Source organism: Vombatus ursinus, unplaced genomic scaffold, assembly GCF_900497805.2.
Source record: "Vombatus ursinus unplaced genomic scaffold, bare-nosed wombat genome assembly UNPS02014793.1, whole genome shotgun sequence".
NCBI classification, from domain to species: domain Eukaryota; kingdom Metazoa; phylum Chordata; class Mammalia; order Diprotodontia; family Vombatidae; genus Vombatus; species Vombatus ursinus.
This window is the reverse complement of record NW_020954571.1, coordinates 802,546-826,366: the sequence shown is the minus strand read 5'-3', so window position 1 is coordinate 826,366 and position 23,821 is coordinate 802,546. Positions and strand designations below refer to the sequence as shown.

Below are 23,821 nucleotides of genomic sequence, written 5' to 3'. Positions count from 1 at the left end.
AGTGATGCCCTCATGAAAAATATTCACCAGAAACACTGATTTGTCTGACATTCAGGAAATCTGCTGTCTCAGCCAAGGATAGGCCATTGTTTCTGCACTCTAGTTTATGCTAAAGAGATTAAGGACAAGGAAACAGGGAATTTAGTTCCCTAAGAGCTTCCTGAATAGGCCTTAAGGTCTGTATAATTTAAACAGATATTTATTAAGCTCCTACTACTAGAAAGTAGAGCGAAATGAAGAGCAGCTCCTATGAATCTATTCTCCTGTACACTAATCTTCATCAAGGTATGCCTCCAATTGAAGTTCCTATTGAAGGCTGATTGATGTCCTAAAATTTCAGTTTAATTTAACACACATGTATTAAAGCACTGTGCTAGGTGGGGCAGTTAAAAAATAATCCCCACTCCCAAAGAATGCTTACATTGAGCAGATAAATATGCACACATAAATATGTATAAATACATATGTATATAATAAATGCGTGGTAGTAGGGAGGGATTAGCAATAGGGTGGGAGGAAAGGAGAATGAGGAGGCAGTGTATTTTGGACATAGGGGATCACTTTCATGATTGTGGGGAGGCAGTGGAAGATGGCATGTCTGGAACAGCTAGTCGTCTAGTTATTCTGTAATGTAGAATGTATGCCAAGGAGAAATGTGAAAAAAGGTAGGAAAAATAGATGAGCCAGACTGGAGGGCCTTAAATTGCATGTTTAAGAATTTGTACATATTCCTAGAAACAAAAGGAAGCCAATGAAAATTGTTTTTGGCTTTTTGTTTTTTATTTGAGGCAATCAGGTTTAGGTGACTTGTCCAGGGTCACATAGCTAATAATTGTCGAATGTCTGAGGCTGAATTTGAACTCAGGTCCTCCTGACTCTAGAGCCGGTGCACTATCCACTGCACTGCACTACCTAGCTGCCCCCAGTGAAAGTTTTTGGGCAGTGACATGGTCAGACCTATTTCTTTTCTTTCTTTCTTTCTTTCTTTCTTTCTTTCTTTCTTTCTTTCTTTCTTTCTTTCTTTCTTTTTTAATTAATTTATTTTGATTTATCAATAATCACTTCTCTATGCTTTTGAGTTTAAAATTTTTCTTCCCCTTCCTCCCTACCACCCTCCTCAAGATGGTGCACAATCTGATATAGGCTCTACATTTACATTCATATTAAACATATTTTCACATTAGTGATGTTATAAGTAGAAATTAAAACCAATAGGAGGAACCATCAGAAAGAGGAAACAAAACTCAGCAGAGGAGAAAAAAAATAACAATTCGGCTTCCATAGTTCTTTGTTTGGGTGTGAAGAGCATTTTCCATCACAATGCCTCTGGAGATGTCTTAGATCCTTGTATTGCCAGGAAGGGTTAAGTTTATCAGTATTAGTCATCACAGTGTGGCTGTTATTGTGTACAACATTCTCTTGGTTCTGCTCACTTTACTCAGCATCAGACCATACAAGTCTTTCCAGGTTTTTCTGAAGTCAGCCTGTTCATCATTTCTTATAGCACAATAGTATTCCATCACATTTATATACCACAACTTCCTCAGCCATTCCCCAATTGATGGACATCCTCTCAATTTCCAATTCTTTGCCACCAGGGAAAGAGCTGCTATGAATATTTTTGTACATGTAGGTCCTTTTCCCATTTGTGTGATCTCTTTGGGATATAGCCCTAGAAGTGCTATTGCTGGGTCAAAGGGTATGCACATTTTTATAGCCCTTTGGGCATAGTTCCAAATTGCTCTCCAAAATGGTTGGATCATTTCACAACTCCACCAACAATGCATTAGTGTACCAATTTTACCACATTCTCTCTAACATTTATCATTTTCCTGTTTTGTCATGTTGGCCATTCTGATAGGTGTGATGTGGTACCTCAGAGTTGTTTTGATTTGCATTTCTCTAATCAATAGTGATTTAGAGCATTTTTTCATATGACTATAGATGGCTTTAATTTCTTCATCTGAGAACTGTCTGTTCATATCCTTTGACCACTTATCAATTGGGGAATGGCTTGTATTCTTATAAATTTGACTTAATTCTCTATATATTTTAGAAATGAGGCCCTTATCAGAGAGACTGGTTGTAAAAATTCTTTCCCAATTTTCTACCTTCCTTCTAATCTTAGTTGCATTGGCTTTGTTTGTGCAAAACCTTTTCAATTTAACGTAATCAAAATTATCTATTTTGCTTTTCGTAATGTTCTCTATCTCCTGTTTGGTCATGAATTCTTCTGTTCTCCATAGATCTGACAGGTAAACTATTCCTTGCTCTCTGTTTGCTTATAGTATCAGCCTTCATATCTAAACCATGTACCCATTTTGACTTTATTTCGGTATATGGTGTGAGATTTTGGTCAGACCTATTTCTTAAGAAGATTTTGGTAGCTATATGAACAGTGATCCAGAGAAATGGAGAGACTGGAGACAGGGAGACAGGTAGCAGGCTCTTACTATTGTAGTAGTAACAGTGCTTTTGAGGGGCTTAGAAGGCCTGAAGTTGGAAGGTATTCTGAGTGAGCAACAGGGCAAAAGTCCCAGGAGTGATCAGGGCCCTTCCCTGCCAGAGGGAAGGGTTATTCTTCCCCTGCTTGCTCTTCATGCTCTGATTTGCAAATACCCAGAGGAAGATGGAGTGACCTTTGCTTGCTTTTGTAGCTTACACTTTCTTGTGGATTCTACACCAAGATAGAAAATAATGATAATAATTAATAGTAACATTCATTTGTGTTATTCAGTTGTTTCTGTTGTGCCCAACTTTTCATGACCCCATAATCCTATTTGGGGTTTTCTTGGCAAAAATTACTGGAGCAGTTTGCCATTTCCTTCTCCAGCTCATTTTACAGATGAGGAAACTGAGGGCAGTCAAGGTTAAGTGACTTGCCTAGGGTCACATAGCTAGTAAGTATCTGAGGCCAGATTTGAACTCAGGAAAAATGGGCATTCCAGACTCCAGACCCAACATTATTGTTATTCCCATTTTACAGATTTGGAAACTGAGCAGACTGAGGTTAACTGCCTTGCCTATGATCACAGTGTCTGAGATTCAATTTGAACCCATGTTTTTCTGACTTTAGGTCTAACACACTATCCAGTATGCCACCTAACTGCTTCTCCTGCCTTTTCCTGTAGGAAGCCCATCTTGATTTCTCCTTACCTTCCCCACCCCCTACCCCAACTTGTTGATACTGTCTTCTTTCTATCCCTTCTTCAAATATATGAATACATCTCAATTCCTCATCACCAGCCCAATAGAATATAAGCTTCTTTAGGGCAGGATCTCTTCTTCTCTCACCCCTCTGTATTTTATTTTTTTCCAATTACATGTAAAGATAGTTTTCAGCATTCATTTTTGTAAAATTTTGAGTTCCAAATTTTTCTACCCCCCCACGAAAAGACAGCAAGCAGTCTGATATGGGTTATCCATGTACAATCTTGTTAAGCATACTCAGGATCTCTTTTTCCTTTTGTCTTTGTATACCCAGTTCCTTTCACATAGGTGGGGTCTATACCCAGCTGCCTTCCTAGTTCACCCTTTGTACTTTATGATTTCATTGATGTAGAACAGTGGTGTCAAAGTTAGATATCAGTAGGAATTACTAAATTAGTATGTACATAAGAATCCCCCAGACAGCATGTTGACTTAGAAAACTACATATTAACATTATCCATGTTCTGTTTTATTTTGTTAAACATTTACCAGTTTACATTTTAATCTGGTTCATGCCTTGGGAGTGTTGCTGGCTATGTATATATCAATGAGTTTTTGTAAGATATGCAATATCCATATCCATCATCCCCTACTTCTGAATAGGGAGGTGCCTACTCTTATCACTTCTTTGAGACCAAGTTTGGTCATCAGAATAACACAAATCAATTTCAATTTTAATTTGTTCCTCAATAATACATGCTTACTTTAAAATGAATTGTTATTCTTTTTTGTTTTTAAGTCACCTGCATTTCTCAATGTATTTTCCTCCCCCCTTCTTTTTATGTAAATGCCACTCTGTTACTCCCTATTCCAAAGAACTATCCCTTATAATAAAGAATTAAAAACACTGAGGAAAAAGCAGCTCAGTAAAATGAAACGACATATCTAAAAGCCTGCCATCATAAAGAAAGAAAGGTTCTGACATTTTCCTATCCCTTCTTTGAGGCCAGGATTGGTCACTTAGGATTTTGCAGGATGTCATCTGGTTTTTGTTCTTTTCACTTACCTGGTCTTAATAGTCATTGTGCATATTGTTTTCTTAGTTTGACTTCCTTTTCTTTACGTCAGTTCTGTGCCTTGCCTTACCTTGTAAAGGATACTGTTAAGAGAGTTGTTTTGCATATAACTGGCACTTTATAAGTGTTTATAGGATTGTATTGGAAAAAGATTAAGTGATAGACCTACACAATAACTGTCAGACCTGAGATTTGAGCCCAGTTCTTCTTACTTCAGTCTCTTACACATAAATAAATAACACTTAAATGCTCATTGGAATTGATTGTTTTAGGCTGACAAATTTATAAACTTGGCTATAGATATGACCAGGTTAATTATCACTACTTCCTCCTGACTTTCCTAACTTATAGAATCACTGAATCTATGAATCACTGAATTGTAAGGGCTTCTAGTCCAATTTATACCTAAACACAAATCCTTTCAATAATATAACATGTAACCATCCCAGGGGTGGGGAACCTTTGGCCTCAAGGCCACATGTGACCCTCTAGGTCCTCAAGTGCAGCCCTTCGAACGAATCCAAACTTCACAAAAGAAATCCCTGTTATAAAAGGATTTGTTCTGAAAACTTGGATGGGGGGTGGGGGAGAATCACCTTGGACTCAATCAAAAGGCCTTGCCCAAACATCTAGAAGGCCACATATGGCATTGAGGCCCCAGGTTCCCCACCCCTGAATTCTCTAGTCTTCCCTTAAAGATTTCAGTTAAGCACAATCTACTGGCTGTAATCCTTAGCAAATTTTCACTAACATCCTTCATCCACCTGCTTTTTTATCTATGAAAGTGGCAGCTTAATGAGGCACTCTGAATTCGAGACTCTACCAACCCATCCACATTCTCATCCTTGGTCTCCTCATGACAAAATGGCACATCTAACCAAGGAGTTTGCCAGGGTTAGGGCTCAGTCTGTTCATGGGTTTGAGGCATCAGGCAGTGAAATCTACTGTTGAAGAACAATAATAAAAAAATAAGGCAAACAATTAATTTTCTTTAGGTTTATTCAGTTGATAAGGCTTATTCAGTTCAATCCTCCTACTTGATTGGGAGGCTGTATTATTAGAAATTGGAGTAGTGTATATGGGCTGGAAGATATTCCTGAAAGGTTTTTTACAAGAATGAAGAGCCTGAGCTAAGCCTTGAGAGATAGTTAATGATACCCATTATACCATATGTACTGTGCAAACTTACAGAATACTCCTTATAGTAGCCCTACAAAGGTAAGAACTGTTAAGTGTTCTTATCTCCAATTTGGATCGGATCATAGATTTACAGCTGCAAGAAGTGTTAGTGATCTTCCCGTGTACCCCTCTGCTACCAAATCTTTTTATTAAGGGGTTTGTTCTGGAAAGTTTGGATTTAGTGAAAGGGCCACACTTGAGGTCCTATAGGGCCACACTTGACCTTGAAGCCGAAGGTTCCCCACCCCTTATCTAGTGGTACAACCTTCCTTCCCATTTTGCCAATGGGGAGACTGAAAGCCTAAAATACTGCGATTTGTTTAAGGCCACAACATCTGTAAAATCACAAAACCAGGATCTTGAATCTAAGTCTTCTGACTCAGGAGTCTAGCATTCCTTTCATTAAATAACAGTAGAGCTTAGGTAGGTACAGAGGAGAGAGGATGATTGATTATTCAAGGTGATGAGAATAACCTCACGTGTAAGAGTGAAAATGCACTACTGAGGAGTGCTCAGATAGTGTAGTGAAATTGGGGAGACATCGGAGCAGAAGACCCAGCCCTGGTAGATACTGGAGTATGGAGATCCCTGGAGCACAGTCCAATGAGGCATAGCTGGAGCCTCTGACCAGGGAGCAGAAGGACTGTGGTAACTCAGGATGTAGATCCCTACTATGTGGCAAGCTAGGAAAAGAAAGGGAAACTGTGGTATAGGTTGAAACAGGAGAACAACTTGTATCAGGGTTAGAAGAGATGTCCAAAACTTTTTGGGAGCTTAAAATCTGATGACATATACTTGAGATTTAGGTGTTGGAGGGGGCTTTGGCTTCAGATTGGTATGTTTTTTTTTCTTCTCCTAAATGTTGCTTTTCAAAATTCACCTGTCATTTCCTTCAAGACAATACAAAGTGAAGTCAGCAGATTGAGAGAATGCTTATTGACAGTGGACACATATGTATGTGTCCCCGTATTGTTTCCTTGCTTCTTTTCACTGAAATTGCTCTTGGATGCAATACTCTGCCACCCTAACACAACCCCCTTGAGCCTTCTATAGTGACAAAGAAAACCAGTGTAGTGCAAGCAAACCATCAGCTGAACTTGGAAAGTGAAAGCACGCTTGCCCCTTGCCCCTCACCCCTCACCCCCCATCTAGCCTTCATAGACCTGAAGCTAGAAGAGATCTTATAGGTCAGCTAGTCATTTTACAGATGAGGAAATTGAGGCCATGATTTCTTGCCCCAGGTCACTGAAGTTTGGACCTGGATTTTCTGACTCCTATAGCCTTTCTCTACTACATGGTGCTACCCCTGTATAATGGAAAATTTCTTCATTTATTTGCTGGGACTAAGATTATTTGCTATAATTTTTTAACATGTCTCTTCCTTTTAGCATTCTTTTGTTTATATGTAATTTATATTTTCAGAAGCTATCAACAATCTTTTAAGTACATAGAAAAGATAACAGCAAGGGACAGAGGACAAAGGAATCACTGCTGTTAATCTGTTAAGCTTTCCTTTTCAAACAATGTATGAAAGCTAATTTTATGGCTTTATTTGGAGTTTTATTTCAGACTCTGTTCATTTCCTCATTTGTTGAGAAGGATAGTTCATAATGAGACAATCATGGGAGGCAGGGGCAGAAGGGGAGTGTCCATCTATTGGGATACCTGACCCTTCTTGCTTCAATATCAGAGCTGGTACTTTGAAAAGGAATGGAATGATAGCTTTGTTTCCCAAGCCAGGTGATTTGCAGCCAATCTCACCCATTGGAGACATGGGCTGCAGCATAGGGAGGACGTGTTTGGAAGGAGGGAGAATTGCAACTGCTGGCATGTTTGCCTGTTATATAGAAGCTGATGGGATTAGTAACCTTGAGGTGGGAGAGCATTCATTGATGATTTAGAGCACTACCCATTTTCCTCAGCTAAATTCATTCAATCAATCTGTAACAAAAATGGCAATAATGACTATAACCCTTTACATTTTTCAGACATGCTTTTACCAAACATACCAAAAGCTGTCTTTATTGAGCATTTGTAATGAATCCAATTCTTTGGCATTGGGTGGATGATGAGGCAGCTACATTGCATAGTGAATGGAGTGCCGGACTTGGGCAAGTCTCTGCCCAGGTTTGCTCATTTATAAAATCTTGATTCTAATGGTACCTACCCTTGTAAAATGAAATAACATCTACAGTGCTCTAAAAATGCTAGCTGTTTACTAACTGAAAAGATCTGACCCAATCTGACCCTGCCCTTGAAGACCCAGAAGTCTAGTGGGAAAAAAAAAGACTCATAAGGTTTCACAAGAAACAATTAGAAAACAGTACAATATGTGATAAGGGAGAAAAGTAGATGTGTACTTAGAAAATGCTGAGGTTGGTGGATGGTGGTGGTGGTGTTGATGGTTGTCCTATGAGTTGGACGAAGAGCAAAATGGCATCACTATGATAAAGGTTTAAAAAATGAAAAACACCTTGTGATCTAGAATCCCAGTGCCCCCATTTAAGCCGCCCCTTGAAGACTGGTAGCACTAAGGTGTACTTGGACCTTTTTTGCTTAGTGACACTTTTTTCATGTGACAGTCACTCTTCTGTGGGCCAGCCAGAATTTTTCAGCCATGGGAGTGGTTTCCCAAAATGAAAAAGTCTTTCAATTGGGTTCTAGATTTATCTCTACCATCAATTCAAAATATCATCTTCTGCAAGAGGCCTCTATACTATGGATTCCCAATCTTTAGAAAAAGAGAAGAGAGATGAGGTAATCCCTGCATCAGGGTGTTGAGAGGGATGAAAGCACTTTGTGTCTTGGAAAAATGACCATAGGAAAGATAACCTATGATGGTTTTCTTAGATGCATTAGGTTCTGCATACCAGACTAACCTAAAAAAATTTGTAATTTCTTTTCTCTCCTAGTGCAAGAGAAACCAGAGCAGATTCCTCTGGAGAGCCGCTCTTGTGTCCTGATCCGAAGAGACCTGGTAGCCCTTCCTGCAAGCCTCATTAGCCAAATCGGCTACCGCTGCCACTCTAAACTCTACTCGGAGGGTGACCCTGGTGAGAAGCTGGAGCTTGTTGCAGGTAATGCCACAGCAGGTTTCTGCCTCTTCTACCCCACTCATGGTGCCCATAGACCCCTTCCTCTTACAGATTCATGCACACACCCACCCCCATTCAAACCCCCACCCCCCATACCTTCAAAATGCTAAGCAGAGGAGGAAAACTGAATCCTCCCTATAATTTTAGAGATTGCGTGCAAATGTCCTTTTATTTTCTTTTCTCTTCAGAGCAGTGAACAATGTACTCATCACCAATCAGTCAAAAAAAAAATAAAAAAGAAAGGATAGAACATCTTAAATTTCCCTTAATTTCCTTTTAGAAGAATGTGTCATTAAGAGAAGTTATTCAATTGAATTAATTTAGCATTTTAATTGAATTCCCCTGGCTTGTATTCTTCCTGATTGGTACGGGCTGCATCACAATTGTATTTTAATTTAGGTTGCAGACAAAAACATGTTGTGTATTTTTATGATTCTTTCCCCCCTATCCCCCACCCCAACTTCTAAGTGTCAAATTACTGCATTCTCTGGGTAATGGTTTTAGGTTTTGTAATAGCAAAGGCAGATTGAGAAATTTGATTTCTTTTAAGAAAACTAGCAATAATTTGATCTAAAAGTATATTAGCACTTTGCCCAGGATGATGTTTTCTGTGTTTGAAACTGTTTTTTCTTTTTAAGTCTGATGGAGATGGAGTATCTTTAATTTTTTTCAATGAAAAGATCATCCATCTAACGCTTTCACATCTGAAAACTTGTCTGTGCCAAACTATTTTTAAAAGATCTGTTCCCTGCAGCCATCAAATGTGTCAACCAATGATCACCCCTCCCCCCCCAATCCCTCATCCCCAAAGTGGCAGAGGAAGGTTGGTCATTTCATCTCATTTGGAAACACCCTCCTCTGATCCACAGTAGTAATTCCTTGGTAGCTTAAGACTGTTAGAAAACTATCTGGAAGGCTCAAGAAGCAGGTGACTTGTCCAAGTACACACATCTAGCAGGGTCGTCAGGATACTGGGAGGTTTATTATTTCTGGAAAATTCTCCATTTTTGCTCTGGGCCAGTTCCTATCATATCTCAGCTCAGCCACTGTCTGAAATGTTGCCTAGAGATTAGAAACACTGATTTCTCTGTTGGAATATTCATACTGGACTAGTTTACAATTTATAAAGTTTCTTTTCCTGTAAACGGAAAATGTGGAGTAAGTGATTTTTCACAGCAGGAACCTTTAATCGGCCAGTAGCATTTTACTTGATTTTTAAAATTTTATTTATTTATTTATTTTTGCTTCTCATTCTTTAGTGAGGAGATTAATATCTATTCAATTAAAGCTTCTTGGACTGTATGTATATTTGTTGTATTTGTGTGTTTAAGCAAATATTACTCTCTGCTATACCTAATTGGGTCAGCTGGTGTGAGCTGGGAAGATCTTGGTTACCAAAGAAACCATAGCAAGCTAATTACTTTCTCAAATTTAATGAAAGTGACAAGGATGTCTGCCTGGTTGGGGTGGGGGGAGGGGTGAAGTGCACATAAGGAGTTTTTTTTTAGTAGCACTATCCCAGAGATGTTCTCACCACCTAGGATTTTTCACACCATAATCAATTATGAAAACTTAGTCATTTTCTTCAGGGGGCCCTACAGTTAAAGCAGATAATAGGACGGATTGTCCAGGTACCAGTATGGATTAGCAGGGGCTGCTCTGGAGAAGAGAGATGGCCTGGCTGGTGACTAGGAAGACAGGCCTCTGCTGTCTACCATTTTGAACCCATTTCACCCTGAAGGTTCCCACCTCCCTTCCAACCACCAGAATTCTTTCATAAGGAGAAAAAAATCAAGTGCTCATGTTCCATGGGGTTTTCTATTTTTGAGGCTCTAATTCACTGTGATTCCAGAGATGATCAGATTATTTGAGTGAAATTAAAAGACAGATTGAAGGAGATTTTTAGATATCTTGATGATGGAGTTACAGATTGCTGAAAAGTTGGCAAGTAGAATGTCAAGCCTGATAAACCTGCCCTTAATTGTGTCACAGCTAACATCTTTGAAGTAGAAATGTCCTTTAATAATTAACTTAGCCATAATATGTCTCTATAAGTGATGGTTGTGACCCCTAACTTTTGAGGGAGCATACGGAAAGGAACATATCACAGTGGTGTCCCACTAGCTTTAGAAAGCAGAGATTATAAGCAAGCATAATTTACTTTCTTGTTGGAGATGTCCTATATTGATGTGACCACTTAGTTAAGAGTGCCTGGTTAGAGTGCTGCATTGATGTTAAGACGGAACATTTGGCAGAATTGTAGTTCAGGAGAGAGATCAAGGTTGGAGATGTCAATTTGACCATGTGCAGAGAGAGATGCACACATGGAAATGGTTGATGATATAAAGAGAGGAACAGACCACCAGATCAAGACTTTGGTGCGCATGGCCATCAGGATCAGGTTGGAGAAGAAAGAAAAGCTGACAGAGGAGACCAAGAAACAAAGGAGGATTGATCAGAGAAGGAGAATGAAATAAGTATATAATCACAGATGAGAGTTTCAAGAAGGAAGATTTGTTCATGGTCATACAATGGCAGAGTCCTGAATAAATTTGTAGTACTTATTTTTGCCCTGGGGAGTTGGGGTAAGAGGAGCTAAGAGGGTTGGGTTAGTGTCATGGAGAATGATCAGTAGTGCCATCCCCATCAGATCTGGTGCCAGAGGAACCATGGGAAATGGGACATCCTCAAGAGACAACTGATTGGTTTTTCTGATGTCTGTCCATGATGTCTATCCAATAATCGGGTGTTTGTGGTGAAGATCCATGTGTTGAATTCCAGATTTTCTTTTTCTTGCTTCCAAGTTGACATGGTCTCATCTTTGTGTAAGACCAAAAGAGGGAGAATCCTCTTCTGTTAGTATCACTACCAAAGTTTGCATCATTTGATGGGGGAAGGTTAAGAACTGAGAGAACACCAAGTAGGTATTGCTTAAAAAGGTAAAATTGTTTTTAAATTAATTTTTTTAAATGAACAAGTCTTGTTTTATTTTCCCTCCTACCTACCTCCTTCCTTTTGTAACAAATATGAGTTGTCAAGCAAAACATATTCCCACATTGACTATGTCCAAAATCTGTCCCTATCTTAACCTAGTGCCCATGAGCTCTCCCATCAGGACTGGGTAGGTAGCGTATTTCATTATGAGTCTTGGGATTATGATTAGTCATTCTGTTGATCAGAGTTCCTAATTCTTTCAAAGATGTTTTTCTTTACATTATTGCTGTTATTGTACATCTTGTTCTTCTGCTACTGCTTACTATGCTCTACATCAGTTCATAAAATTCTTTCCTGGTTTCTTTGAAATTCTCTGTCTCTCTCTCTCTCTCTCTCTCTCTCTGTTTTTGCAGTTGTCTCCACTAGTCATTCATATTCCACATTCACATGTCACAATTTGTCCAATTACTCTCCCAGTTCTTTGCCACTACAAAAAAAAAAATGCTACAAATCAATACTCTTAATGGGATCAAAAAGATCTTGCTACATCTCACTTCAAAATTCTTACTTCAGTTGACTCTGTGTTAGAGCATCGTGGTGTTTCATTGAGTGGAGATCAGTAGGTCCTGACCTTGAAGGACTAAGTCTGAGGGTTTTACCTTATGTTCTAATTGGCTACAGGCTCTGGAGTCTACATCACACGGGGTCAGCTGATGAACTGTCACCTCTGTGCCGGTGTGAAACACAAAGTCTTACTGAGACGGCTTCTTGCTACTTTCTTTGATCGGTATGAGAAGATGGGTAAGGCCCAGGTTGGGCCTTTTAAAGTTTTGTTTTTTTCTTCCCACCTGTTTTCTGTAACACTTTTCAGTGTTTTGGAACAGTTCCTTCTGCATTTTCATTTAGTGAAGATTTTATTTTCATTTTCTTTTTTCCTTTCTTTCCTTTTTAAAGATGTCAGCTATTGCTTTCTATAAGTTTTTATAATCTCAGAATGTTGGAGTTGGGCACTAGGTAGGCATTTTATAGGTGGTGAAATTGAGATCCACAGAGAGATGATGATTTGCCTATAGCAGTGGTGTCAAACTCAAATACAATCTGATCCTTGCTGGAGACATTGACTTAAAAACCACAAATTAACATTTTGTTTTAAAATTGTATTTTGGTAAGCATTTTCCACTTACATTTTAATCTGGTTGTGAATGGCTGAGATGATGCCCTAGGACACACAGATCACTGAGTAGCAAAGCTGCAGCTAGAATCCGGCTGTCCTGATTCCCTGCCCAAGATTATGTGCCACTAAAGCTTAATTCCAGGCCAGCTTCTTGGGTCACTTAGTGAGTGAGCTGTATCCATCTTGCCAGCATTATTCAGGGTGAACTCAAGAGAACTGCCAACTAACTTTCATATTAGCCAATGTAAGATTCTGATTAGGAAGGTAAATGTGCAGAGAAGCAATCCCTATAGGAAGCATTCCAGCAGTAAATATTTGCTTGACTTTGGCAGTGATCCTTTCCACCCTTCTGTGTACTCCCCTTTGTGTTATCGAGGATAACAAATAAGGAGTTGATAATAATGCAGTTAGTTGACTTGGATTTTTATCCGAAGTCTTAAGAGTATTTGCTACCTTCATCTTTTCTTTTTCCTCCTTTGTCCTGCAGGAATACACTAGCCAACAGCTGTGGGACTGGAATCCGCTCCTCTACTAGTGATCCCAGCCGGAAACCTTTGGACAGCAGAGTCCTTAATGCCGTGAAATGTAAGGTCTTAAGACTCAACGGAGCAAGGGTGGTAGTTAAGAGTCCTCAAACAAGGTGGGAGGAGGGGAGGATCAAAACAATATTCAATACCTCCAGGTAATGGATTGTGCCATCGATGTATAACTGCTGTTTGATCTGGGTTCCTGAAGACTTCAGTTTTCTGACTCCTTTCCCTCAGAGCCTCCATAAGAAGCTGCCACTTAGATAATGCTCCTATAACAAACAACTTTTAGGACTCTCTTCCAACATTTGTCTTCCCTTCTGGTGTGGGGATGGGATTGGTAGCTGGTTATAGTGACCCCTGAAAGGTTTGCGAGGAAGACTCTTGGGCTCAAAGAAGTAGTGTACGCATTTCTCAGCCTGGCCTCCTAGTGACTGATAATTGGAGCTGTTGATCCACTTCCCTGGAATGAGGCTTTTCCGGGGAATGTGTGAAGCATTCATTTTCAGCAAGTGGGTAGAACAGGATAAAGGAGCAGTCTCCAGAATGAGGTCTCAAGGTGTTAACTTTTTTGGTGGGTTTCCAAGCTTGATGATTTCAGCTGCAAAACTATTTTAATATGTGAAATAGATTTAATTTCCTTTTTGAACAAACCCCCCTATTTACATTTTGTGGTTATTTTAAGTCCTTGCCATCTGCTTGGCCATCTTCTCTCTCATTCCTGGACTGGGATAATCTAAAGGCAGTGAGCTCGGCCTTGCTGGGTGGTAGACTGCCTTCTTTACCCACCCTCCTCCCCTGCCTACTTGAAGAGGAGAAAGCTGCTGTGGATCAGCCAGTTAACTCCCTTCCCCCCCCCCCCCCCCCTTTTTTTCCACGTACTCTGCATTTTTGTTTTTCAGTCAGAACAGCTAATATACACTCCTTAGTTTTTTAAAATGCCCTAAAATTTAAATTCCTTTCTTTTTGTTTTGATTGACACTTGATAGTAATTAATCTAAAACTCTTGTCACTCCAGAAATTTTGGTAATAATTTGGGGACTGTGTACAGAGACATGGATCTTAACAATAGAAATTTATATTAGGCTAAGGATGATTTTAGTTAGAATTAGTGACTTATTGACAGATAATTAACTTGTTAAGGGTAGAGACAGAATGCTTCCTCTTTGTAACTTGTAGTTTATTTTTCAGTCATAGGCATGGGGAGGGTCTTACTGTTGATCTAGTCTAACCCATATTGTATTTCCTTTTCATTAGCATTTTGTAATTTTTAAATCACTTTCGTATCTATCATCTCATTTGGCCCTCATCACAAACCTATGAGAGGGCTGATATTATCCCCCTCGGACAGATGAGGAAACTGAGACCAAGCTCTTGCTAATGCTTGTGCCCTGAGGGAAATGTGCAGATAAATAAGACAGCATTCTCTGCTCTCCAAGGGATTAGCAGGGATTTTACTCAAGGCTGTACTGTAAGTCTGTGGTCAAGTCTGGGAATGTAGAGTCTTGATTGGAATTCCATTGGCCTCTTCACGTTGAGACCACATGCTGGTGTCCAAACAAAATTTCAGAGAACTTTTCTCTTTTTCTTTCTTTCTCTGCCCTTGTTTTGACCATCTCCTTCCCTTGTCAATTAATTATAGCCAGAAATTTTCCCCAAAATGTAAGAATTAACATTTTTTTAGTAAAGTGAAATTTTCACTTGGGAAGGCTTTCAATGTGGATCCGGAATGCACTGTTGGGGAGGGGTGGTCATGCTAATTTTCAGTAGTGTTTACTACACTGAAATTGACAGAGCTAATTAATTATAGTCAGGCCTTTTAAAAAAAAACATCAATTAGATAAATGGATATCATTGGCTAGTAAGTTTTTTAGACTTGGTAGAAACTTATAGGCCATTTAGTCTAACCCTCTCATTTGACATATAAGAAAAGATTATGTGTTTTGGACAGTCACATAACTAGTTAGGTCTGAGGGAGGATTTAAACTTCCTAGCTCCCCATCTAGTGCCCTATGTCAGACATGAACAGCAAGGAGATGCAGTGGATAGAGTGCCCGGCCTCGACTCAGCAAAGACCCATCTTTGTGAGTTCAAATCCAGCCTCAGACAGTTACTATCTTTGTGACCCTGGGCAAGTCACTTCACCCTCTTTGCTTGTTTCCTTCTCTGTAAAATGAGCTGGAGAAGCAAATAGCAAACTGCCCTGTTATCTTTGCCAAGAAAACCCCAAAAGGAGTCACATAGAGTCAGACATGACTGAATGGCCCAAACAGCAATGTCAGAAAGGAAGGATGCTTGAAGAAGATTATCATGCCTCTTTGGAACAGTGAGGTTTCTAACCTCCTTAAGAGCTGGGAGGGATGAGGTGGCCCACAAACCAAACTGATGACCCTTAATAATGGAGAAATGAATTTTCACCTGTGTAGTCTACTTCTTAAAGGGAGTGATTCAACCCTACTGGGGATATACATTGTTTGCGATTCCCTTGGCATCCTTTTCTATATCCCCATCCATAACGAAGAACAGAATGGATTTCATGGTGTGAATGCCCTCTAAGTGGGAATGATGGAACTTTTTGTTGCCCTAAAGCAGATATACCTCATGAAGGCATATGAGGGGGTTGGGTACAGGTGGCCTCCTCCCCTTGAGTCTCCACCTAACTCTTTTGACCTCTCCTGGCTATCTTTCTCCCTGTCTTTGCAGTATATTGTCAGAATTTTGCCCCAAGCTTTAAAGAGAGTGAGATGAACGTCATAGCTGCAGACATGTGCACCAATGCTCGTCGAGTTCGCAAACGGTGGCTGCCCAAGATCAAGTCCATGCTGCCCGAGGGGATGGAGATGTACCGAACGGTCATGGGCTCCACCACTGCCGGTGTCCCCCTGGAGCCTGAGTTCCAGGCCACCACAGCCCAAGTATTTGAGCAGAGAATCTACGCAGAGCGGCGGAATGATGCCGCCACCATTGTGGCTCTGAGAACTAACACGGTCAATGTAGACCTAAGCAGTGCTTCCAACCCGCCGTTTGAGCCAAGTGAAGAGGCAGATGGGGCTGGTTCAGTCATTCAGGAGGTGGCTGGGCCAGAGCCCCTATCCTCGGATAGCCAAAGCACTCCCCAATCTTTTGAACAAGGTCCTGCCAGCACCAGCAGGCCGGAGACACCGGTGAGAAGACAAGATGGTACTTATGGAGGGACTTTGTAAAGATACCTAAAGAGAAGAAAAAAAAAATTGACTTATAAGGGATCTAAATACTAAAGCTGCTTGCATGCATACTAATACAAAAAAAATGTGATCAAGCCACTTACCTACTGAACTGCTACTGTTGCCTGAAAAAAATGTGATTTTTATTCTGCTTGTATTTAAAATTTATGAAGGAAATAATCGCATTCGTTATACTGTAAATGATTAGGTCAGTGATGGCCTATTTAAAAGAGAGTTCCTGGGCTCTATTTTTTTTTTTTAATACTCCTGAGGTTAGACTCTACACTTGTAGCTTTTTTCTCCCCTTCCTTACAAGGGGATGGGGTGAAGGAGGACTGAGACATCACCTCCCATTGTTTCTGCACCCAGGTCCTTTCCATCCCTTTCTTCCCAGCGCAGAACTAAAGCCATTGTTAATTCCTCCTTGCTCTATAGAAGGTTGTGCCATCACTCAGGAGGAGAAAGTTTTTGGATGGTCAGAGAATGCCTGGCAGTTCATGGACCCACAGGACTTGGCAAGGTGATTGACTGGAGGTGCTTCACTTAACACTCCATTCCTAACTTGTAGTGGTCCTCATCTTGAGGGTCTTTATGTGCATCAGGCCTATGGAGGCTGGGGATGGGCAGGCTGAGGTGAGGCAGAGAGCTTTCCCCAGGAAGTCCCCTCAAACTCCTTTTCCCCTGTGTTCCCCCCCACCCCCACCCCAACTGAGACTCTTTTTCAGTGTCAGGATTAGCCATGGTTCCATATTTGTGTTTCTCATGCGTGTGCTTTGGGGGTCACAGCAGCAGGGTATGGGGGAGGTGAGAGTATTATTGGTATGGGAGTGTTAGGACATGTTGGTTGGCACTGATTGGTGTATGTGAATATGTGAAGACATCCCATTGTCCTTACTCTTCCCCTCTCTTCCCTTCCCAATCAGATCCCTATTTCTCTTCCTACTAAATGAGGCACCACTCAATATAGCCTTCAGTGAGTTAGTCCTCTGAGTTGGCTTTAACTTCTTCCCCCACCCCAAACTGTGCATTCTTTATCTCTTCCACATCCCTCATGTGAAACCCTATTTTCATGAATCTGAGGGACCACTTGCCTGGTGGTGGTCACCCTGGAGGAGTTGGGGGGAGCCATGATGAGTCTGTAGGAGTTAGCTGGGTGGTAGAGGTATGGTTACAGGCTTGGCCCTTCTTAGGGTTCACTTGGAGCTCCCATGATTTCTTCAAGAGTGAGTTTAACGTGAGGGGATGAACTCCAGAGAGCCTCCCCCTCCCTCCTGTTAAGTAAGAGCAGGGGTGAAAGGGATTGTTCATCTCTTGGCTTTCCTTTTTATGTGGAATAGTTTTGTGACTATCCTGGAACCCTTTGAATTTTGTATGGCCTTACGTTCTTTGATTGAAAGGCAAAACTCCATTTCCCAATTTCTTTGTCTTCCTTCCCCTCTACTCCAAATAGACCAAATTTTTGCAAATGAGGCATAGACTCGTTGTCCACTCTTTTTTCGTGAAATATGGCCATTGCCCCATTTAGGAGAAGTGACAACTTGGTTTTGACAGGCAGAGAGCTTTTTCCAAACTATCGATTGGTGAAAGCCAGACCATGTGGCTTTCCGTGACCTCTGCTGCAGGAGGAAGAGGCCAGACCTGGAGGCAGGGGCCAGGGTTGGGGAAAGTCAGGGTCAGGTTTAGGTGAAAGAAAATGTATCTCTGCCATTTTCCTTGTCCAGTGATGAGTCCTTGTCTCCATTTCCATTTGGAGAGGGTTTTCCATTGCTGACACTCTCAGTAGAGGGCAGATGGCTTGCCCCTCCTGGGAATGTTTGGCCAGGGAGCAAGGTGATGCTTTGCCTGTGTAGACCCCCTAGGTTAAAGGGGGATCTGGAATGTGTGTAGGTGCTTGTGCAAGTAGTGACAGTGAATTGGGGCTTGTGCTCAGTGGAGAGATTCATGAGTCCTAGTGCATAGGGGAAAACAGAGTCCCTCACCCCGTGACTTCTTCTTGGTGCCATTTCTTTTTTCTTCCCCCACTCCCGCTACCACCATGGACAGTGGATCCTAAGAAGAATGTTTTTTGACTGAATCCAATGCTCAATATGTGCCAATAGTTCCTCTCCATCATAATCTCTGCTTTCATTCTACATGGCTGTCTAGATGTAGGTTTATATCCAACTGTGTGGAATTCAGAAATGGGGAAAGGGTCATGAGCAGAAGCTGGATTAGTGAATGAATGGTCATACTGTCTACTTGTGTTGTGGACAATGTGGAGTCCATGGTGTTTGTAAAGAAGAAATATAGGCAGTTTCACTGGTATGAAACTAGTGCTTAGTACTGTAGCATTGGGGGGATGCTTTTAGAGTTTAAGATGAGGGTGGGAGGGTGGTCAGAATGTTGTGAAAGGGCAATGGAAGAGGTGGTTGTTTTTGTTTTTGTTCTAAATTTTCTGAGATTGAAATATGCTCACTTTGCAATTTAATTTTTTTAAAGCCAAGGAAAAAAAAACAACTAGTGCAACATCCACATAAATGGTCACTGGTCAGTGACTTCTTCCTTTGTGGATCACATGCTTTGGGGTTTTTTGGGGGGGGGCATTCCTCTACTTCCTACCCCAGTGAAAGGGGGCTCCAGAAGGCAGCTCTCCCATCTTGGGTCATTGTTTATTTAGCCAGATACTTGAAACTGTTTGTATATTTCATAGAAATGCTTGCTTGCTTCCTTTCTGCCTGCCCTAAAACTCCCTTCCCTATTTGATACCCCTCTGTATTTAAACAAAAACAACCTACACGCTTGGGTTTGTAGTTCAGCTCCCATTCTGGGCAGTTATGCATTTCCATTTGCAGAATGTCTGCAGTGGATTCTGTCAGGGGTTTTGTGGGGGAAGAGCGAGTTTTGACAAATGACACCTTGGCCATCCAGGAGTCTTTGTTAACACCACCACCCCCTCCCCCAACCAGGTCTAAGGTGTCAGTTTCTCTGATATTCCCATTGAATCTGAAGTCTCCTTTGCAGATTCTACCACCCCACCAAAAATGAACTAAGATTAGTACCCCTAGAAGAGAGGGCCTTTTCAGCACAAGAAGTCACTTTATCCTAGCATTGCCATAAAAACATATGATGACTTTTAAACAGGATTCACATTTTCCTTTGAAGCCCTTGAACATTATTTCCACACCCCACTTTGCATGGCAGAGGTCATGAAACCAGCTAAAATCACCCTCAACAGAGCTAGCATCCTCCCTTTCGCCCACCCTCTGTCTGAAATCTCCTATGCCCGGCCCTCCCTTGAATGTCCACAGGTCTAGATCTTTATTCTTGCCCATCATCAATGGAGCTATAGGGCATAGGAAGTCATACAAGGGTCCGTAAGGAGTGACAAGACATCACCCTTCAGTTCCAATGCCTCTACTCACAATAGGCTTCAGCTCATGGTCTTCACATCATTAGCCCTGACTGCCATATTAAGAACTCAGGCTATAATTCTTCTTCCATGCCCCAGCCTTTGAGTGAGTATATGAATTTTTGGAAAGAGTCCTAGAGGACTCTCCCAGACATGGGCAAAGTATGGCTCAGCCATGATTTAGGCTTTCATAGGCTGGGAAGGCAGAATCCCTATTGTTGTACACATGTGGGGAATACATGGTTATTGTGGCCAGATTTTTTGAGGCTATTGAAGGGAATCTGAGACTTGAGAATGGAGAGAGTCAAGGTCTTAGGAGATGTGAAGTATGTAATATTGTATTGATGTCTCAGAGAAAGAAAGGTAAAATTGAAATTCAGTCCTTTCTTCTGGGTTGGGCTGGCGTGTATTTTGAGAACAGAGGAAATTAATTACTCTAGCTTTCTTCTCTGCCTCTAGGGTGGGAGTCCAAGGAGCATCTCCTATCTGCAGTGTCCCTTGTATATTAAAACCACCCAGTGTTCCTTTCATTTTTTAAGTAAGTTGAGGATTTTTCACTTCATTCCCTGCCACAATGGCACTTTTAATTTGAGTTTTGCTTGAGAAACATTCAGAACCGAGAGATGTGATATCATTGGTGAATGAAAAAGGCTTTATCCGTCAAGAAACTGCCACAAGAAAAATCCAATATGGTGGTCACAGTCAAGAGACACAAGTATGGATAAGCTGTGTAGTTATGAATAGTGGCTGAATTGAGCAGAATAGGTGAAAGACATAGTGGTTTTATCAGACAAGATTGTAGGTTGCACAGATAAAATTTATCTATTTTTTTATACCTAGCACAACTTCCTAGTTTTTATTTTCTTTTTTCATTTTTCATTTTTCTTTTCTTTCTTTTTTTTGGTGTTTCTTTTTTCCCTTTTTTTGGTTCTGGGTTAAGAAGACAGAATTTGTTAAAACTTTAAAAATGTGAATGGGTTTTGAGCTCTCCCTTTTTCTCTGGGTGAGGGTGAGTGTTTTGCACTAATGTTTCCTGTATGTAGAGGATTAATGAATGATATGTTTGCAAATGTATATGGGATGATGATTGTATCCTTTGAGGAAAACCAATCCCTGAAGATACTGAATGTAAAGTGAAACAGAAGCAGTCCTTGGCTTTCATGGGGCTTTCCAGAGTGCCTTAGAATTTTTTGGATCATTTTTCCCAAGGAAAACATTTTCAAAATCAGACCATGTTTCCCTCTATTTTGTTTACAACACTATCAATTCCAGAATTGGGGGCTGCTTTGTCATGTGAATATGAAACTGCATTTATCTAGATCTGCTAGAACAAAAGAGGAAAAAAACCCCTCAGTATTTATGATATGTCTGCACCTTTATTCTTACATTTGACTATTAGCAATATATGTATAATATATCTCTATATTCTATTATATATCTAAATTATATCAAGCACCTTTTTGAGGAATAAATTTTTTTAAAAAAGAAGAAAGACTGAACACAGTTTGAGCTAACGTTACATGCAGTTGCCAATAGTAGGCCAGACATCTGCTCTTGTCCTAGTAGATGTGAGTAAGGATTCAAAACTGAGTCCCAAAGTCATTAGGGCCTTGATACCAGGGTGTCAGGACATTGCTCACTTAGGCCCACCATGTGCTGGACCCCTGTACAGTTCTTGGTTTAACACAAGGTTGTAAAAGAGCACAGAGGGAACAGATGGTCCAGTGGTGAGCAAACACTAAATCACAATTGTCCATTAAATATAGCAGATACTGCTGGCTTTGTGTTGAGGTCCTCTCGGAACTTGAATTCTCTGTATTGTTTTCTGCCCTGTCTCTGGTCTTGCCTGAGAGGTCTGTTTGTGTTTGTTCTTGGGTTGTTGTTTTTTTTTTTCCCCCTTCTCCTTCTTCTTAACTATGGTGTAGGATCTGTGGAAAAAAAAGGGGGGGGGGGGTTGCAAGTGAAAGTGGAAATGCTAATCTTTGGAGCCCTGAGAGAGTGAGAGAGAGAGAGAGAGAGAGAGAGAGAGAGAGAGAGAGAGAGAGAGAGAGAGAGAGAGAGAGGCAGGACAGTGCTCTGGGCCTCCCCAATCTGTTCTCTTTAACTGTATTTGAAGGAAATATTTTCCATCAGCCTATCGCCTCTTTTGTGATTCCCTCTGTTATATTGTCAAAGGCCTGGGTTGGGATTAAAAAAATATCCTGGCTTTTGAGTTATAACTTACTGAGTGTGTTTATTTTATTTTTCTTTCCTGGATTCTCTTTCTTCAATATTCCTATTTTAGTGCTGTGATGAAGGTGCTGGGTAAAAATTCTGAGATCTGGGAGGCTGGGGATCAAGGAGAGCAAGAGAAGGACAGTCACACAACTCTGCTCTCCTAGTCCCTCCAAGGGTTTAGAGAACTTTACATGGGCACCTTTGATGTTGATTCCATCGACCCACCGAGACCAAGTATTTCTAACCCTCTGGGATGTTTTAAGCAAGGCAGATGCTCTTAGTCCTGGGTTTGTCAATCGATCCACCGGAATGTTGAAGGTGAGCTGTGATGGGACTCAGGCTTTTTGACAGCCCATCATGTTTGGAATTACTTCCCTATTTAACCCATGTTTAAAGGACCATAGCCTTCTAGATAGGTTACTCGGTTACTCGATGAGGCCCTGCTGCCTCTCCCCAGTCATTTTATCGTTCCGGGTTCTGTTCAGATGGATTAGTTTTATGGAAATCGCTTGCTGCAAGTGGGGAAGGGCCTATGGCCCATTAACCAACTGAAAACGCAGAGACAACCTCTGTTTGCTTCCACTGGCAGTAAATCGTAAACACAGAATTGAGAGTTCATAGCTGTCTTGGGCTTTAACTACTGTTTCAAAATGTCCCTGCTGTATAAATTTGTCATTATGTCAGTGAGCAAGCCCCAAATGTGTGTATTACCATACCAGAGATATTCAGGGCTGGGTACAAGATGTTTCTAAAATTGAAAAGTGGTTTTTTCTTTTTCTTTTTTTTTAATAAAAAAGGAAAAAAATATGCAGAAATCTAAAGCACTCAAATTGGAAAACCTTCTCATGTTCTGATCAGTTGCTTCCATTGTCAGCGTTTTGCACATAATTGTGATTTTTATGTCAAAAAAAGGCCAAAACTTGCAATACTATTTTTAGCAGACAAAAAAAAAAACAACTTAAGTATAAATGTATAAATATTTTTGACTTGAAGATTTGGATGGCACTTGACTCAAATAGAACATTAATCCTTTGGACAGAATGTTTGGAAAAAAGAGACTTTAAAAAGTAGATGGTTGTTTTAAAAATTTTTTTAAATGGAGTCTGTTTAGAGTAGTAAAGTAGTACTGTAATTCATGACTGTTAAATAAAAAATAAACAATTGAGTGAAATAAATCGTTCCTACTCTGGACAGGCAGTTTCACAGTGCCACGGAGTTACATTTCAGCCACAAAAGATGCTAGTTTGTTCTTTTTTTTTTTTTTTTTAAGAACAGATAAAGTTTTGTTACTTCACCAGTATTTATGTGTTGTTACTCTGTATAGTTAAGAGTCTTACTTTTTAGCCATGGCTGACACATTATATCAGTAACTAAAATGACATTGAACAGCCGACCAAGGAAACCCCGAGAGTTTGAAGTGTGCTCATAGCTGTCTCCATCAGATGCAAAATCCATGAAGGAGGATATGATCATTAATTGTAAAACGCTTTGTAAAATTCACATTTACAAAATAATAAAGTCGATTCCAATTCAAGCTTCCTTCTGGGGCTATAAGCCCCTGTGGTTGGTTTTATTTTGTTCCTGGGGACTTGGTGGAGAGAAATTGGGGATCTTGAAGAGTATACTTTGTTGGAGAATGGGCTTTCAGTCCCCAGAACTTCTTGCCCCAAGTTTGTTATTGGGCTTTGGAGGGAATTGGGGTGGGGGGGGGCAGTACAGTGTTGAGGAAGCAAAATGGAAAATACTACTTCTGAATATTATTGCAACTTCAGGTTCAGGACAGGAAGGAAGATGCTGCCAGCAGCAGAGCCAGATGAAGAAATGCACAGACAGCAAAGGGAATGACTGGTATTGGACAAATGGGATGCTGCTGTCACG

General features: G+C 40.6%; 1 protein-coding gene across 5 annotated transcripts in view; it reads left to right on the top strand.

Moving 5' to 3' along the window:
* The window catches only part of NACC2 (NACC family member 2), a 132,598-nt gene extending 109,121 nt beyond the window's left edge, over positions 1-23,477 (top strand). For all 5 annotated transcript variants that reach the window (XM_027869407.1, XM_027869403.1, XM_027869404.1 and 2 more), the window contains 4 exons: positions 8,318-8,482; positions 12,116-12,221; positions 13,096-13,193; positions 15,839-23,477. In XM_027869407.1, the coding sequence (XP_027725208.1) occupies positions 8,318-8,482; positions 12,116-12,221; positions 13,096-13,193; positions 15,839-16,338 (869 nt within the window). In that variant the 3' untranslated portion in view covers positions 16,339-23,477. The remainder of the gene's footprint in view (positions 1-8,317; positions 8,483-12,115; positions 12,222-13,095; positions 13,194-15,838) is intronic.
* The last annotated feature ends 344 nt before the right edge of the window (positions 23,478-23,821 follow it).